Source organism: Lynx canadensis, chromosome B1 (assembly GCF_007474595.2).
Source record: "Lynx canadensis isolate LIC74 chromosome B1, mLynCan4.pri.v2, whole genome shotgun sequence".
Taxonomy (NCBI): domain Eukaryota; kingdom Metazoa; phylum Chordata; class Mammalia; order Carnivora; family Felidae; genus Lynx; species Lynx canadensis.
This window is the reverse complement of record NC_044306.2, coordinates 76,254,909-76,273,572: the sequence shown is the minus strand read 5'-3', so window position 1 is coordinate 76,273,572 and position 18,664 is coordinate 76,254,909. Positions and strand designations below refer to the sequence as shown.

Sequence of the window (18,664 nt, the reverse complement as noted above, 5' to 3'; positions counted from 1 at the left end):
TTCTTACAGTATGGAAAGGGATGGGGTGGGGGTGGGGGTGGGGGTGGGTTGAGTAACCCTGAAGTAGAGAAACCTGGCAAATACAAACTCAGCTAAATGATCAAGGTCAACATCAACAGTGATAAATGATGCTAATATTATGTACACTTAATATGTGATAAAAATGTGGCAAACACTCATACCTCCCAAACATCCGTAACTCCAGTCTAAACATGAGGAAAACATCAGACAAATTGTAAGAGGGATATCCTCCAAAATATGTGACCAGTACTCCTCAACACTGTCAAGGCCATCAAAAACAAAGAAAATCTGGGGCGCCTGGGTGGCGCAGTCGGTTAAGCGTCCGACTTCAGCCAGGTCACGATCTTGCGGTCTGTGAGTTCGAGCCCCGCGTCAGGCTCTGGGCTGACGGCTCAGAGCCTGGAGCCTGTTTCCGATTCTGTGTCTCCCTCTCTCTCTGCCCCTCCCCCATTCATGCTCTGTCTCTCTCTGTCCCAAAAATAAAATAAACGTTGAAAAAAAAAATTAAAAAAAAAAAAAAAAAAAAAAAAAAACTTTGAAACTATCAGAGCCCGAGGGAGCCTGAAGAGTTACAACAACCACATGTAATATGGCATTTTAGATGGGATCCTGTAAAACAAGAAGGAATTAGGTAAACACTAAGGGAATCTGAATAAAATATGGATCCTAGTTAATAATGTATCAACATTGGTTAAGATGTGAGATGTTAATAGGGGAAACTGGATGTGGGTGTATGGGAACTCTGTACTATCTTCACAATTTTTCAATAAATCTAAAACTATTCTAAAACACAAAATATATGAAAAAAAAGATAAGATGGTCTACAGCCTGTACCCTTCCCCAGTCTCCTCCATATACCCATTCCCACCCCAAAGGCAAGCTTAAAGCTCCTAAAGATGAGGTCTACAGTTAATGAGGGATAGGAACTGGTTTCCACCTCCTTGTAAACAAGAAGACAGGCCTCCTTCCTGACTTGTATCAGGCTATCTCCACTTCCTCTCCAACCTTAATTCCTCTCTATGCTCTGAAACTACTAAACATGTATTTTCATCTGGTACTTAATTGATAACATTCCCATCATACCTATGTTCAGTACTATAAATTCCCTAGAACATATCTCATGTCTTCCCTTCCACTGATGAAGTAGAACATCATCATTTTAACAGTGGAGCTCCTATCTTGAGCCGGCAGGACAATTTAAACTACTATAACTGCTCTCCCCAAGTGAGGCAATGTTTTGAGCTTTGCATTTTTGGCTCCTCCCTCATCAAAAGAGCAGTTCACAAGGAACCCAGAGAAACCTCCACAAGATCTTATCTTGCACATCGGCAAACTTCTATACACCAAGTCAGAAGCTATTTTTTCTTCTCATCTCCTAAAATCATAAAATGTTAAAAGTGGGAACCTCATCCTTTCAATTAATAAAGCAAAAACCAAGGCCCAGAGAGACGCTATAAACTGCTAGAGGCTAAAGCTAATCGAGAGAGACTTGATTAAAACCCAAGTGTTCAGAGGATTAGTTTCAAAGTACCATTGAATGCAAAGCAGAAATGATCTAAGGGAAAACAGTATGTTGCCCCCAAAATATAATGTGCCAATGAAATTAGAAGCACTGGATGAATAGTGTCAAAACTGAAAAAATAAATAAATAAAGAGATGCACCCTGATTAAAAATAGGATAGGGCGCCTGGGCGGCTCAACCGGTTAAGCGTCTAACTTCGGCTCAGGTCATGATCTCACGGTTAGTGAGTTGGAACCCCGAATCAGGCTCTTTGCTCATAGCTCACAATCTGGACCTATTTCAGATTCTGTGTCTCTCTGCCTGTATCTCTCCCTCCCTCTCTCTCTCTGCCCCTCCCCTGCTTGTGCTGTCTCTCTCTCTCTCCCTCTCTCTCTCAAAAATAAACATTAAAAAAAAAATGAAGAAGAAAAAAAAGCATAGAAGATCACCAACTTACCTCTGATTTGCTGAAATCACTGTGTAAAAGTCACTACAAGCCATGTTAAAATAAGTCTGTATGGGGCAAGGAAAGCCAAATGGGGAACTAGGCTCAATCTTGTAAAATTGGTATATTTCTAAAAGATGAATGAACCCCAAAGCAAAGCAACATAATCATTAGGTTATGAAATGGTGAAGATGCAGATTTACCTCCCTTTTCTCCACCAGCCCGAAACCCCATAACTTCTCCCAAATAAAGAAAAATGCGGACACAGCTATGTGTCAGTATTTTACCAGTAATAACAAAAGTATACATAAATAAACGCTAATAACTTTATAGGTATTTACTATGTGTGTACCCACGTTTTAAGGGTATTATCTATGGTAACTCATTTAATCCTCAAACCCTATGCAATAGGTTTTATTAATATTCCCAATTTACAAATAAAGAATGAAAGCACAGAGAGGTTAGGTAACTTGTCCAAGGTCACAGTGAGAGGTAAACTAAAAAATTAACCATAACAGTTTAGTTCTTTTGCTAAACTTCACTTGGTAGTCACCATGCACTACTTTATGTTCTTATTTATCTTCATTAAAGTGTATTAGCCTAGAAGACATGGATAAATTCCTAGAAACCTAAAACTTCCCAAAACTGAAGGAAGAAATAGAAATTCAAACAGAAAATTTGAATAGACTGATTACTAGCAATGAAATTAAATCAGTAATCAAAAAACTCCCAACAAACAAAAGTCCAGGACCCGATGGCTTCCCAAGAGAATTCTACCAAACATTTAAAGAGGAGTTAACACCTATTCTTCTCAAACTATCCCAAAAAACAGAAGAGGAAGGAAAACCTCCAGATTCATTCTGTGAGACCAGCATTACCCTGATACCAAAATCAGACAAAGACACTACAAAAAAAAAAAAAGAAGAAGAAGAAAAAGAACTACAAGCCAATATCTCTAATGAACATAGATGTAAAAATCCTCAACAAAATATCAGCAAACCAAATCTAACAATAAATTTAAAAATATCATTCACCATGATCAGGTGGGATTTATTCCTGGGATGCAAGGGTGGTTCAATATTCACAAATCAATCAATATGATACATCAACAAGAGAAAAGATAAAAATCACATAATCATTGGCGTGCCTGGGTGGCTCAGTCGGTTAAGCGGCTGACTTCGGCTCAGGGCATGATCTCGCGGTCCATGAGTTCCAGCCCCGCGTCGGGCTCTGTGCTGACAGCTCAGAGCCTGGAGCCTGTTCCAGATTCTGTGTCTCCCTCTCTCTGACCCTCCCCCGTTCATGCTCTGTCTCTTTCTGTCTCAAAAATAAATAAAACATTAAAAAAAATTTTTTTTAATCATATTATTTCAATAGATGCAGAAAAAACATTTGACAAAGTACAACATCCATCCTTGATAAAAACCCTCAACCAAGTAGGGATAGAGGGAATATACCTCAACATAATAAAGCCCATATTATGAAAAATCCACAGCTAACATCATACTCAATGGGGAAAAACAGAGCTTTTTCCTTAGTATCGGGAACAAGATAAGGATGTCCACTCTCCACTTTTATTCAACATAGTGCTAGAAGTCCAAGCCACAGCAATCAGACAAGAAGAAATAAGGCTTCCAAATTGGTAAGGAAGAAGTAAAACTATTTGCAAATGACATAATGCTATACATATAGAAAACCCTAAAGACTCCACCCAAAAACAACTAGAACTGATAAATGAATTCAGTAAGGTTGCAAGTTACAAAATCAATATACAGAAAGGGCACCTGGTGGTGCTCAGTCGGTTAAGTGTCCGACTTCGGCTCAGGTCATGATCTCCTGGTTCGATTCCTGAGCTTGAGCCCCACATCCGGCTCTGTCCTGATAGCTCACAGCCTGGAGCCTGCTTCAATTGTGTGTTTCCCTCTCTCTCTGCCCCTCCATCACTCATGTGCACATGCAAGCTCTCTCTCAAAAAATGAACATTAAAAAAAAAATCAATATACAGGAATCTGTTGCATTTCTGCACACTAATAATGAAACAGAAGAAAGAGAAATTAAGAAAACATTCCTATTAACAATTACACCAAAAATAATAAAATAGGAGTAAACTTAAACGAAAGAGGTGAAGAACCTGTACTCTAAAAACTATAAAACACTGATGAAAGAAATTGAAGATGACACAAACAAATGGAAAGTTATTCCATGCTCACAGACTGGAAGAACAAACATTGTTAAAATTTCCATAGTACCCAAAGCAATCTACAGAATTTTAATGCAATCCCTGTCAAAATACCAAGAGCATGTTTCACAGAACTAAAACAAATAATCCTAAAATTTGTATAGATGCACCAAAAACCCAAATAACCAAAGCAATCTGGAAAAAGAAAAATGAGGTGCACCTGGGTGTCTCAGTCAGTTAAGGGTCTGACTTTTGGTATCGGTTCAGGTCATGATCTCACACTTCATGAGATCGAGCCCCACATCGAGCCCGCTTGGGATTCTCTCTTCTTCTCTCTCTGTCCCTTCCCCACTTGTACTCTTTCTCTCTCAAAATAAATACATAAACTTAAAAAGGAAAAGAAAAAGAAAAGGAAAACAAAACTGGAGGTACCACAATCCCAGATTTCAAGATACACACCAAAGCTATAGTAATCAAAACAGTATGGTACTGGCACAAAAAAAGACACATGGCTCAATGGAACAGAATAGAGAGCTCACGTATAAATCCATGATTATATGGTCAATTAATCTACAACAAAAGAGGGAAGAATATGCAGTCTGTTCAACAAATGGTCTTGGGAAAACTGCACAGCTATATGCAAAAGAGTGAAACTAGACCACTTTCTTATACACAAAAATTAACTCAAAATGTATTAAAGACCTAAATGTGAGATCTGAAATCATAAAAATCCTAGAAGAGAGCACAGGCAGTAATTTCTCCAACATTGGCTATAGCATCATTTTTTTAGATATGCCTCCTAAATAAGGGAAAGAAAAGCAAAAAAAATAAAACACAAAAAAACAAACCCCAAAACTACTGGAACTACAACAAAATAAAAAGTTTCTGCACAGCAGAAGAAACAACAAAATTAAAAGGCAACCCACTGAATGGAAGAAGATATTTGCAAATGACACATCTGACAAAGGGTTAGGATTCAAAATATATAAAGAATTTATACAACTCAACACCAAAAACACAAATAACCCAATTAAAAATGGGCAGAAGACATGAACCAGACATTCTCCAAAGAAGACATACCAACAGACATTTGAAAAGATGCTCAACATCACTAAATACCAGGGAAATGCAAATCTAAACCACAATGAGCGATCACCTCACACCTGTCAGAATGACTAAAATCAACAGCACAAGATTGTTGTGTTGGTGAGGATGTGGAGAAAAAGGAACCCTCTTGCACTGTTGGTGGGAATGCAAACTGGCGGAGTCACTGTGGAAAACAGTCTGGAAGTTCCTTAAAAAATTAAAAATTGAACAACCATAATATTCAGTAATTCCACTACAGGGTATTTACCCAAAGAATATCAAAACACTAATTTGAAAGATAAATGCACCCCTATGTTTATTACAGCATTAGTTACAAAAGCCAAATTATGGAAGCAACCATCAAGTGCCCATTGATAGACGAATGGATAAGAAGATGTGGTATATAAACACAATAGAATTTTGTGTCATAAGAAAAGAAAGAAATCTTGCCATTTGCAACAAGATGGGTAGATCTAGAGGCTATAATGCTAAGGGATATAAGTCAAAGAAAGACATATACCTATGATTTCACTCATGTGTGGAATTTAAGAAACAAAACACAGGAACAAAGAAGAGACAAAACAGACTCTTAAATATAGAGAACAAAATACAGAGAACAAACTGGTGGTTACCACAGGGGAGATGGGTGGAGGGTGGTGAAACAGGTGAAAGGGGATTAAGAGTACACTTATCTTGATGAGCATGGAGTAATGTATAGAATTGCTGAATCACTATATTGTACCCCTGAAACTAATATAACACTACATTAATTATGCTGAAATTTTCAAAAAATAAAATATCAGCTTTACCTTCCCCAATTCTATGACATGTCCTTTTAAAGCAGGGAGCCTATTTTATAAATATGTTTGTATTCCATGTATTTTCTACACCGTTTTGCACATATTATACTGATGGTGATAACTACACAGGTCTTCTCAAAGAACTTGGTGAATACAGGATTTTTTTTTGTTTAATTTTTTGAGAGAGAGAGAGAGAGAGAGAGAGAGAGAAAGCATGCACGTGAGCCGGGGAGAGGGGCAGAGGGAAACAGAAAGAATCTTTTTTTTTTTTTTTTTTGAAAGAATCTAAAGCAGGGTGCACGTTCAGTGTGGAGCCCAATGCGGGGCTTGATCCCACAACCCTGGGATCAAGACCTGAGCCAAAATCAAGAGTCCTATGCTCAACAGACTGAGCCACCCAGGCACCCCGTGAATGCAGAATTTTTAAACAACATGTAAATGTAGCCCGTTTCCGTGGGACTTAAAATAAATTTTTTTAATTTTCTTTTTTAATATTTATTCTTGAGAGAGAGAGAGAGAGCAGGAGCAGGGTAGAGAGATGGGGGGAGACACAGAATCTGAAGCAGGCTCCATGCTCCCAGCTGTCAGCACAGAGCCCAACCCAGGGCTCGAACTCACGAACTTCGAGATCATGACCTGACCTGAAGTCAGAGGCTTAACCAACTGAGCCACTGAGGCGCCCCAGTTTCCTTTTTTTTTTTTTTTTTTAAGGTTTTTTGTGTTTTTTTTTTTTTTTTTTTTTTTTTGAGAGAGAGACAGCAAGAGTGAGTGAGGGAGAGGCAAAGAGAGAAGGAGACAGAGGATCCCAAGTGGGCTCTGTGCTAACAGTAGCAAGCCCGACTTGGGGCTTGAACTCACGAACTTTGGGATCATGACCTAAGCCAAAGCGGGAGGCTTAACTGAGTCACCCAGATGCCCCAATCCTGCCAGAGTTTACCATAAAGACATCAACATACAGAAAGAATAAATATATTTAGTATTTATTAAACCCTACTAAATTCCTACCACTCTTCCTGGTGATTAGGGGAGGTCAACAAATTTTGCATTCTCTGCCCTTTTGAGAAACAATATAAAAATGCTGGAGGTCAGCCGGAGGGTCTCAGACCCATTTGAGAGTCTGAAGAAAGCTTTAAGACTTTTAGGAAATACAGGAGATTAGGAGAATATCTTCATGACCTTGGGGTAGAGAAAGCATTCTTAACCAAGGGTGACAGAAAGGGAAGAAGGCCACTAACAGTTAAGAGAAAGATTCATAAATACATCTGCATTAAAATTAAGAATTTCCACATCAAAAGAAAGTATAATGAAAACTTTACAAATTAGCTGCAGAGTGGAAGAAGACATTTGCAACACATGCAACAAACAAAAGTTGAGATTCCTGAGTCAGAACTCCAACAAATCAATAAAAATGACAGACAAAAACCAGGATATATTTATGCAGTGAAAACTACAAGTGCACATAACAATATGAATAAATCTCACAAACAGTATTGAGTGAAAAGAGTGTAACACTAAAGAATACATATCGGATGGTTCCACTCATATGCAGGTTTTTTTTTTTTTCAATGTTTGTTTAGTTTTTGAGAGAGAGCACAAGCGGGGAAGGGGCAGAGAAAGAGGGAGACACAGAATCCAAAGCAGGCTCCAGGCTCTGAGCTGTCAGCACAGAGCCTGACCTGGGGCTTGAACTCACAAACCCAGGAAATCATGACCTGAGCGGAAGTCGGAGCCACCCAGGCGCCCCATTAGTCATATGAAGTTTTAAAATAAGTAAACCAACATTGTATAGAAACACATATGTGTATGTATATGCATACAGGTAAGACCATACAGAAAAGCAAGGAAACAATAATCGCAAAAGTCAAAATTTAAGTTCGTTCCCTCAAGGGGAAGGAAGGGACCAGAACCAGGAGGGATCAGATCTGCTTCTAAGGAACTGACAATATTCTATTTCTTGACTTGGGCACAGGTTACAGGAGTTTCACTTTATAATTTACAGGTTTTATATGCTCTTCTGAATGTACATTGCAAAAGTAAATAAACACACCTTCACAACCACACCTAAGTTTAGCAGGGAAAGAAGGAGTTCACAGACTCCCTTAAGTCCATAAACCCCAAATGTATGGTGTCAAGTTATGTGAGATCAAAGAAAAAATCTAGATTGTAAAATGGTGGGGGAGGGAGGAAGTCTGAGAACTGGAGAGGTGAAAGATTAGAAAGACAGACGTTAAGCAGAAGAAACATTAAACTTCTGGGTCAGTTCACACTCTCACTTGGATAGAGAACAACATCTAGCACAACTGTAACTAACAAATGCCCAAGCTTGGTAAGGAATGCAATGGTGTCTGAAAAACACAGTTAACTAATGAGGGGAAAGAGGAGGACAGCCTCTAAAGAAATGTGAACTACTAAATACTGTATCCGGAAAAAAGAAGACCAAATGTTGCAAGTTTAACCCTCTGCCCACTCTATAATCTGTCCTTCACCCCTTAATGGAGTCAAGGCGTATTACATGGTTAGAAACTGCAAACACCAATTTCTGAGTGAAAGCGTAGCAAAGTATTACCACAGAATCTAGAAAAGCTTCTGCCAGCCTTGGAATAAATACGCATATTGCAACTAAATGATGAAGACATATCTGGAGCATATCTAGTCTGACCTCCAACATCCTTTACAGCTCTTCACAATACAGTCCATTTTGAGACAAAGTGAAGCGTTTTGGTGAAGGAAGTAGTAGGAATCGAAGGCAGCCTATGCTGTTTAAATCAGCAATTCAACAGAGGTACATCTTTGTAAAGTTTTTTCATTGTATTCTCGCAAGAAATATTAATTCATATCCAGCAATTACCCATTATTTCATTAGTCTGGATTATACTAAACAAAACTATCAATTATTTTCAAAACAACTGGTATTCATGCATAAAATCAAATGCCTTATTTTGATGGAAAATCCTAGTGATGGGCATAAAGAATTATTTTTAAGGTTCCAAGCTCCTACCAAGAACATCAAATTGACAATTTATGTTCCATCAAATTCTCTTTCACCCCTTCTATCCCTCATTGTTTCCTCACAGACCTGTTATCTTCTAATTCTCCAACTTTCAGGCTAAGGGAGCCACACAGAAAAGCTTCCCCATGACTTGGTGGGATGTTTACTATGTTCCAATTTCCAAAGAGGCTTTAATGAATCGTTCTCATCTGAATCCTTCTCACTTCTCTATCTCCCTCTTGTTGTCAGCTCCCTAGGATTGTTGTCACTCTAGTTTGTAGATACATGGCTTATCCAGTTGAAACCAAAGGCCAAAGAACTTCCTCTCCACTATGTTTGACTGAAAAACTGCCCCAGGAAGAGGGAAGGGGTGTGGATCCACACTTATTCACTCCTCCTCTTAAGTTCCAAACTATTGATCCGAACCGCCTTCGTGCACCCAAAAAAACATTTTAAAAACCCACAAAAGTAACTATAGACTCAGCAATGAGTCTCAGTCCAAATGAACTGCCTTTTGGCAGGCTACCTCCTGGACTGGTTGGGGGTTCACCTAAAAACTCAAAAGCAAGTGCTATAGAGATAATGGTGAGCGCAAAGCAAGTGCTATAGAGATAATAGTGAGCTCGGGCGGTGGGGGGTAGGGAATAATCAAAGGTCCGAAGTTCAGGAGACAGGAAACCAGCCCTGACTATCAGCACGTGGTTCGACCAGGTAGCCGCAGCGCAGGCAAACCCGACGGGAGGGGTGTCGTCCCCCGAGACTGCCAGACCCAGAGAATTCTTCGCCGGCTTCTGACTCATCTAGAGATAAGTAATCACCCGGGCCCAAATCAGGAGCTCCTGGATTTACTGCGTACGAAACACCTGTAGTTTCGGCTCCGGGACCACTAGCAGGTAGAGACCAGTTTGAATTTCCTCGGGCTCGGCCCGCAAGTGAGGATGAGGATGGAAAAGCCACTCTACTCTCCCTGCGTCTCGCCGCGCAGTTAAAGGAGCCCGCCCCAACCGGGCGGGTGAGGGAGCCGCCGCAGTCCCGGGCAGGACCCGCGCGGCCCCGGGGCGCCCGTCCCCCCCTACTCCGCGCCCCCTCCCGCTCCCCGCGCCCCTCACCTGCGGCCGAGTGGCCGGACAGCGCACGGCCCCGGGCGCGGCGCGGGCCCCCGAACTCGCGGCGCTCGCGCAGCTCTTCCTCCTCGTCCTCCCGCCGCCGGCCCTCAGCCATGGACGAGGCGCGGAGACGCAGCCCCGGAACGGCGAGCGAGCCGTGGGCCTTGGTGCTGGGTCCGCGAGCACCCGGCGCTGCACGCCAGCGCCCTCGGGCCCCGGGGGAGGCGGCGGCGGCGGCTACCACCTCTGCGGACTCCACCTGCAGCCCGCGGGGGAGCGGCCGAGCTCGGGCCGGTTTCCCCGCCTCCTCGCGGCGCACCGGCGGCCTCCTTCTCCCAGCTTTCTCTCTCCCACTCTCTTCCCCCTTCCTCCTTCCCTTCCCCGCCCCGCAGAGTTGGAGCCGGGATGGGGCGGGTTGTGGCCGGGCCTCGCCTCCTCGGGGAGGGGTTACCGCCTCTGGGACCACCCCATAGCCACACGCTGGAACCGCCTGCTCGACCAAAACAAACGTGTACAAAATACATAAATGGGATAGGAAGGGGAAAAGAGGAGGTGGCGTGGCCTCTTCCTGCCCTTTCACAACATCCCGGTGTCAACAGGAAACGCATTTGCTAGACACTTAAATAAAGGAGGAGGAGGAGGAGGAGGGGGAGGAGGAGGAGGAGGAGGAGGGGGAGGAGGAGGGGAGGGGGAGGGGGAGGGGAAGAAGGAGGGGGAGGAGGAGGAGGAGGAGGAGGAGGAAGAAGAAGAAGAAGAAGAAGAAGAAGAAGAAGAAGAAGAAGAAGAAGAAGAAGAAAGGAAGAAGAACAACCTTCCCGGGGCTGGACGTGGAGAGACCGGTCTGCTGGGAGCCCTGAACTTGGGAACAAACTTGAGAGTTTGCTCAAGCCTATGAGCTGCACGCTTTTTTCTTTTCCTCTCTTTTCACCTTTTTAAATGGAGCCTCTCCAGAACACAGAGGATTTTTAGGGCAGTGAAATGATTCTGTATGATATTGTAATGGTGAATACATATCAATATATTTGTCCAAACTCATACGTGTGCAACACCCAGTGAATCCCGATGTAAACCGTGGGCTTTGGGTGATTATGATGTGTCAGTATAGGTTCCTCAATTGTAACAAATGGATCTCTCTCTGGGGATGTTGATGATGAGGGAAGCTGTGCCTAGGGGAGTGAAATCTCAGTCTTCAGCTCAATTTTGCTGTAAACCTAAAACTGCTCTAAAATATAGAGCCTAATTTAAAAAGAGATTTTTTTTTTTTTTAATCCCAGCCTCACTGGATTCTAGTTATCTTAGAGTTGGGAAGTGACCACAATCCCTGGAAGAAAATGGCTTTAAGAGCCATGTACCTGATTATTTGTTGGGAGGTGATTTGGTGAGGTGTCAGGAGCACTGGTGCTGGAGTCAGAAACTAATTTGAAGCACTTAGCTGCCAGACCTACCCCTGTGAACATTTTTCAAAGATGAAAAGAACTGTGTAAGAAACGTATTGTGTGTATCTCTGTATAGTACACATCTTAGGTTCAGGACTTGCACGTACACACATTTTCAAAGAGAGGGGCAGATCCTGGAATCTCAGAAAAAGAAACCCAAGCGACAAGCAGGTACGTTGCCTCGACATGAACTGGTAGGAAACTCCCTGGTGGAATAAACAGGGCTTTATCTCCAGCCTCTTGCTCTATTTCTGAGAGATTGTGAGAGTTTGTGATGTTCAGCATGTGAGAGAGAAAAAGAAAGGGAGAAAAGGGTCACTGAAAATAGAATTGCTTGCCATAGCTGAGCGCTGTCTCTTTGCCTTTTCAATAGTAGTTGTTGCTGCCTGAGAAAATCTTTCTGCTTTTAGGCTGATAAGAACCACAATCGATTTCGTGGAATTGAGGTCAAATCCACAAGTAAAAATTTTATTATTGCATAAGCAGTTAAATAAGTAGACACCTTGAGAATTTGAAATTAAACTAGGAAAAAAAATTTCTGGGCCTGTCAGGTTGTTGTCAGTGTTTGGGTTCACTTTGAGTGAAAGCCTGCTTCTCACTTACCTTCAAGGATTAAGAATCACTTGGAGGCCCCTACTCTGACAACAATACAGCTTCACTAAGCTGTTGGGAGTCAGTCTCTGATGTGACTCAGATTCTTAGTTTGAAAAGGCCTGAATGTGTTCTGGATCTCCCATCCAATCAGAGCCTCAGGAACCCACATCCTTCTTTCAGAGTGCACTTGACATCCAGCAAACATTTGTGAGAGCCAGCGTGTGCCAAATACCACACTAAGTGCTCTGGGGAGACTCAAAAGAGGGAAAGAAATATTTACTTTCAGGCCCTATGGTAAGTTTTTTTCATACAGGTGTTGTCATTTTATTTATTTTTATTTTTTAACATAAAATTTACTCTCTTAACCATTTTTTTTAATGTTTATTTTTGAGAGAGACAGAGTGTGCATGGGGGAGGGGCAGAGAGAGAGGGAGACACAGAATCTGAAGCAGGCTCCAGGCGCTGAGCCATCAGCACAGAGCCCCATGCGGGGCTAGAACTCACAAGCTGCGAGATCATGACCTGAGCCGGAAGTCGGCCACCCAACCGACTGAGCCACCCAGGTACCCCTTAACCATTTTTTTTAGAATAGGCTCCATGCTCAACATGGGGCCAAACTCATGACCCTGAGATGGAGAAATCACATGCTCCACCAACTGAGCCAGCCAAGCACCCCGGTTTTCTCATTTTAAATGAACAAAACATATTCCCTATTCCCCAATGACAGATAAAGATTCATCTAGTTGACTACAAAACAAGGCAAAATTTGGTAAATTCTATAGTAAAGATATGACCTGAGATAAGGGTGCCAAGGTAATTCAACACAAAAGAATTATATTACAACGGAAAGGAAATATATTCTTATATTCAGAATATATAAAGAACTAGGGGTACCTAGGTAGCTCAGTCAGTTAAGCAACTGACTTCAGCTCAGGTCATGATCTTGGGGTTCATGGGTTCAAGCCCTGCATCAGGCTCTGTGCTGACAGCTCAGAGCCTGGAGCCTGCTTCGATTCTGTGTCTCCCTCTCTCTGCCCCTCCCCCATTCACACCTCCCTCCCTCCCTCTCTCTCTCTCTCTCTCTCTCTCTCTCTCTCAAAAATAAATAAACATTTAAAAAAAAAGAATATATAAAGAACTTACAACTCAAACATTTTTTAAAAATTAGCTCAATTTAAAGATGGATATACTCCAAAGAAGATACACAAATGGCCAATAAGAACATGAAAGATGTTCAACGTCAATAGTAATTAGGGAATTGTAAGTCAAAATCTTGATGAAACATTACTTCACACCTCCTAGGATGGCTAAGATAAAAATATAGATAATAATAAGTGTTGATAAGAATGTGGAGATATTACAACCCTCATACATAGGTGGCAGGAATGTAAAATGGTGCAGCCACTTTCAAAAACGAATCGGCAGTTCCTCAAAAAGTTAAACATAGAGTTACCTTTTTTTTAAATGTTTATTTACCTTTGAGAGAGAGAGAGAGAGAGAAAATGTGTGTGCGCTCGTGCATGTGAGGGAGGAGCAGAGAAAGGGAGACAGAGGCTCTGTGCCCACAGCAGACAGCCCAATGTGGAGCTTGAACTCACAAACCACGAGATTATGACCTGAGCCAAAATCAGATGCTTAACCGACTGAGCTGCCCAGGTGCCCCTAGGGCTACCACTTAATGCAGCAATTCTACTTGTAGGTATATGCCCCAAAGAAATGAAAACACATCCATACAAAATATTGTTCATGAATGCTCATAGTGGCGTTCTTCATAATAGCCCAAAAGTGAATACAAATAAATGTTCATCAATTAGTGAATGGACAAAGAAACTGTGGAATACCCATACAATGCAATATTATTTAGCCATAAAAATGAATGAAGTACTGCTACATGCTACAACATGGATGAACCTCGAAAACATTGTGCTAGGTTAAAGAAGACAGAGACAAAAGACTGCTGTGATGTATTATTCTGTTTACATGAAATGTCCACAGTAAGTTAAGCCATAGAGACAGAAAGTAGATCAGAGCTGCGAGGGCAGAAGAGAAAGGGGAGTTGCAGCTAATAGGTACAGGATTTCTTTTTGAGGTCAGGATAATACCATAAAATCAGATAGTGGCAATGGTTGCACAACTCTGTGAATGTACTAAGGGATAAATTTTATATGTAAATTTTATGTCAATAAGGCTGTTATTTAAATGTCTATGTATAAATATAAATATATATATCACCATAAAAGCACAGAAAATAAGGACCAGTGAGAGCACTGCACTCTGAAGTCATCATTTTAAAGTAGAGAAACCAGATGGGAGTTACAAGTAATAACAATTTAATCATATAAAAGAAAACGAAAGGTGTGGCCAGCTAGCAACTAAATAAACATGCCGAAACATTCTACTCACCCAAGTGACACAAGAGCCAAACCCATAGAGGGAAAATGTTAAGAAACTTGGAATGCAAATTTACAGACTTAAGAGAACACGATTCACCATCAAAGCTTTAAGGTATTAAATTTTTTTTTTTTTTTTGGTAAAAGGTATTGAAAAAGAGCCCCGATTATAAAGGAAATGTTCTTTCCTTCTCACTTTAGATATATAGCCTGTAACAAAACGGTGTATTGAATAGAATGCTACCAAAAAGTAAGAATATACTATATCAATACATATGTAGCACAGTGCTTGGCCAATAGAAGACATAATAAATATTTGTTTAATGACTGAATGAATAGAATTCCTTTTCATAATTCATTTTTCCTGCTGAATCACCAGAAGGCATGAGTCTCAAGGCCTTTAACTTAAATAAAAAGTATTTGGAATTTAAAATTTATAGCGGAAGACCTCAAAAAAGAAAAAGCAAGGATGGACAGAGGTATATAGTATCTTCAAAGTTTGTTTCTTAAAATATCCGAACCAACTATGACAGAATTTTAAGATTCATTAAAGTAGGATGGTGATTTAATGAGTGTTAACCAGGGGCACCTGGGTGGCTCAGTCGGTTGAGCGAACGACTCATGATCTCACAGTCCCTGAGTTCAAGCCCCACGTCGGGCTCTGTGCTGACAGCTCAGAGCCTGGAGCCTGTTTCAGATTCTGTGTCTCCCTCTCTCTGACCCTCCCCATTCATGCTCTGTCTCTCTCTGTCTCAAAAATAAATAAACATTAAAAAAGAAAAATTTTAGTGAGCGTTAACCGTATTCTCCACATTTTCTGTCTGCTTTTCATTATATTAAAAGAATTAAAAAGCAAAAAGCAAAGTGTAGTAAACTGCGGTAGCTATAGTTTCTGTTTTCTAGTGCATTCTCCTAGTGATAGATAGCTTGTGGAAATGGCCCCATTTCTTTATGTGTCCCTCTTCCTATACTTTACAATGTGACTTTGTATCCCCTTCAGCAAGATGTGGTTTCCTACCCAATGAAGTTGGGCCGGCTTTCAGATATGCTCTGGCCAAAAGAATATGGCAAAAATGACAGTGTGTGACTTCCACGTCCTCAAGAGGCCCTGCTTGCTTCAGCTTGCTCTCTCGAGAGCCTTTTACCACCATGTGAGCAAGCCGAGGTGAGAGGACCAGGGAACGAGATGCTATGTGAGGGAAAGACCAGTTGTCCCAGTGGAAGCCACCTCGACCAGCCCATAGCCAACAACCCCCAAAGCTGAGACAGAAGCCAGTTGCAACCGGCAGAGCTGCCTATCTGTGCACCAGCTGACTGCAGACACATAAGTGACCTCAGACCAAAACTTGCCCGGCTGGCCTGTAACCTCATAAGCAGTAAGACATGCTTAATGTTTCACGTTGCTGAGGTTTGGTGGTGGTTTGTCATGCAGCATGTGCTGGTTTGGGATCCTCTGCAATCAGTCACTGAAATAGAATTAGAGGTGCAAGAAATTTATTTGAGAGGAACATCTGTGAAAAGGAGAAGGGAGACAGAAATACTGAACAAGGGGAACCACTACACAGACCTGACAAAGCCTCTGCTGGTCCAGGCATGTAAATGAATAGGCCCTTGCTCAGTCACTAGCTAAGGCTGCTTGGAAGCTGAGGCAGACACTGAAGAAGCTACCAACCAGAGGCTGTCAGCTTACCACTTCTTCATACGTGGGCAGCAAGAGCTTTCTGGAAGGGAGCAGCACCTCTCTGTGTCTGCCATGGTTCAATCCTTGTCCCATGCAAATCTACTTCTCCATCCACATGCAGGAGTAGCTCAGGTTAACCACCGTCACTGCACTTGGTCTTAGGGCCTGCACTAGCTGTCCTAGCCTCTCTTCTCCACTATCCATTCTAGATCCCTCTTTCCCTCGGCTACCACCTCTGCTGGTCTTGGTGGCTTACCAACCTTTCATGATCAGGTTGTCTTAGCCCCTAGGAATCATATCCTTCTCAGTCTGCGGTTGTTTCACTTGTCTGTTCACAATTACAGTTGACCAAAGGAGAACCAAGAAGATGACCAAGTGGGTCATCTGAGTTCCGAACATAAGCCTCTCTGTTCCCATTATGTAAATTCAGCCTTACCTCCTGCTGTTGATCGGAGTTAATTCTCCCTGCCACAGTGGGCACTATTCTTACCTGCTGGCCTCTGGCCACAAGGGGCTCAAAGTGCCCAGATGATAGTCATAGTTTGTAATTCAATTGGACCCTTGTTGTAGCCTCTGGTGAAAGCATGCCTCTAATGACAACCAGTACCTCTAATCCTATAGAGCCCAAGAAGCATAACTCAGTAGATTATTGGGAGCGATGGTAAGTGAGGCCGCTCCTGTTCCCACCCCCTCATTTCCAGACCCACATATTCTTCTGATTGGAGACATATCACCACCAAAAGAAAGATCTCTGATATAATGTGTATACTGCATTTTTATGAGTTAATCCCCCTCTTCATAGGGTACAGCCTCCAACTTTGCACTTCAGCTATGGCTTTCTTCACGGGAATACATGTACATATACCTCTATACGTACATACACACATGCATACATATATATACATATATACACACATGCATACATGTATATATACACACATACATATACATATGTGTGTGTGTAAGTATGTATGAAACTAGAGTAAGAAGTGTAATATATAATAGCTTTTTAAAAAAAGTACTATTGCATCCATCAAAAACAAATCCATAAAGCATGTGGGCATAAAATCCAAATCTCTCAAAGTCACATTCATGGAACAAGCGATTATTATTAGTCCCTCTCTTCAAATAAAAATGAAGCCTATATTGCAAAATCAAGACCAGGGCTCTCAGGAGCTGTAGCTTCAGGTTCAAAACATAATAAAATACATGAAAGTGTCAAAAATGAGAGTTCATTTCCTGACAGAAGGACATTTTTATTCAAATTCTTGACACATCTGAAAAAGAGAAATGTTAGTGGTTTATATACAGTGACCTAGAGCTTCTAACAGCCTTCGGCCAAGTGAAATTGTAATCCTTTCCCTTCACCACTTCATTGTCTTTATTCCTGTCTACATTTTAACTTCTCAAAAATTTCTTCTTTCCTTCCTCCCTCCTTTCTTTCAGTTTGTCCATATGTTTCACTTTATTTTTCCTTGGCAATTTCTTTGGTTTTCTTAATTGTTGTGTGCCTCAGTTTCCTCCTCTGTAAAATAGGGACAATAATAATGGCTATCTCACAAGAGACTTGTGAGGATTAAAGTGAGTTAATATATTAGTTTGCTGAGGCTGCCATAATAAACTACCATAAACTGAGTGGCTTAGACAACAGAAATTTATTGTCTCACTGTTCTGGAGTCTAGAAGTCCAAGATGAATGTGTCAGGAGGGCTGAACCCTGTCTGAAGTTTCTAGGGAACTATCTATTTCAGGCATCTCCCCATGCTTCATGTAGTTCCTTGGCTTGTGGCTGTGTGACTCCAGTCTTTACATGGTGATCTCCCTGTGTACATTGGACACATATCTCTGTGTCCAATTTTCACCTTTTTTTTTAAGTTTATTTATTTATTTTTGAGGGAGAGAGAGACACAGAGAGAGAGAGAGACAGAGCATGAGCAAGGGAGGGGCAGAGAGAAAAAGGGAGACATAGAATCCGAAGCAGGCTCCAGGCTCCAACTTGTCAGCACAGAGCCTGACGCAGGGCTTGAACTCACAAACCGCAAGGTCATGACCTGAGCTGAAGTCAGACGCTTAACCGACTGAGCCACCCAGATGCCCCTGAACTTCACCTTTTTATAAGGACATCAGTCTTATTGGATTAGAGGCTCACCCTATACCAGTATGACCTCATCTTAAATAATCATATCTGTAGCTACTCTGTGAGCAAATAAGGTCACATTCTGGAGGTAGTGGGACTTTAACACAGGAATTAGGTGGAGGTGAGTGACACAATTCAACTCATGATACATATGTAAAGAACTTAGAACAGTTCTGGAACATAAAAGGCACAATGTAAATATTTGCTATTTATTGAGTGCATACTATGTGTGGAGCACTGTGCTGGGTACTGAGAATGTGACAGTAAAGCAGACACTGGTCTATTCCTCAAGGAGCTTGT

At 41.5% G+C, this 18,664-nt stretch overlaps 1 protein-coding gene across 1 annotated transcript in view; it reads right to left on the bottom strand.

Moving 5' to 3' along the window:
- SH3D19 (SH3 domain containing 19) overlaps positions 1-10,418 on the bottom strand; it is a 187,246-nt gene extending 176,828 nt beyond the window's left edge. Inside the window, exon 1 of the mRNA XM_030312931.1 lies at positions 10,131-10,418. Within this exon, the coding sequence (XP_030168791.1) occupies positions 10,131-10,242 (112 nt within the window). The 5' untranslated portion in view covers positions 10,243-10,418. The remainder of the gene's footprint in view (positions 1-10,130) is intronic.
- Positions 10,419-18,664: the final 8,246 nt, after the last annotated feature.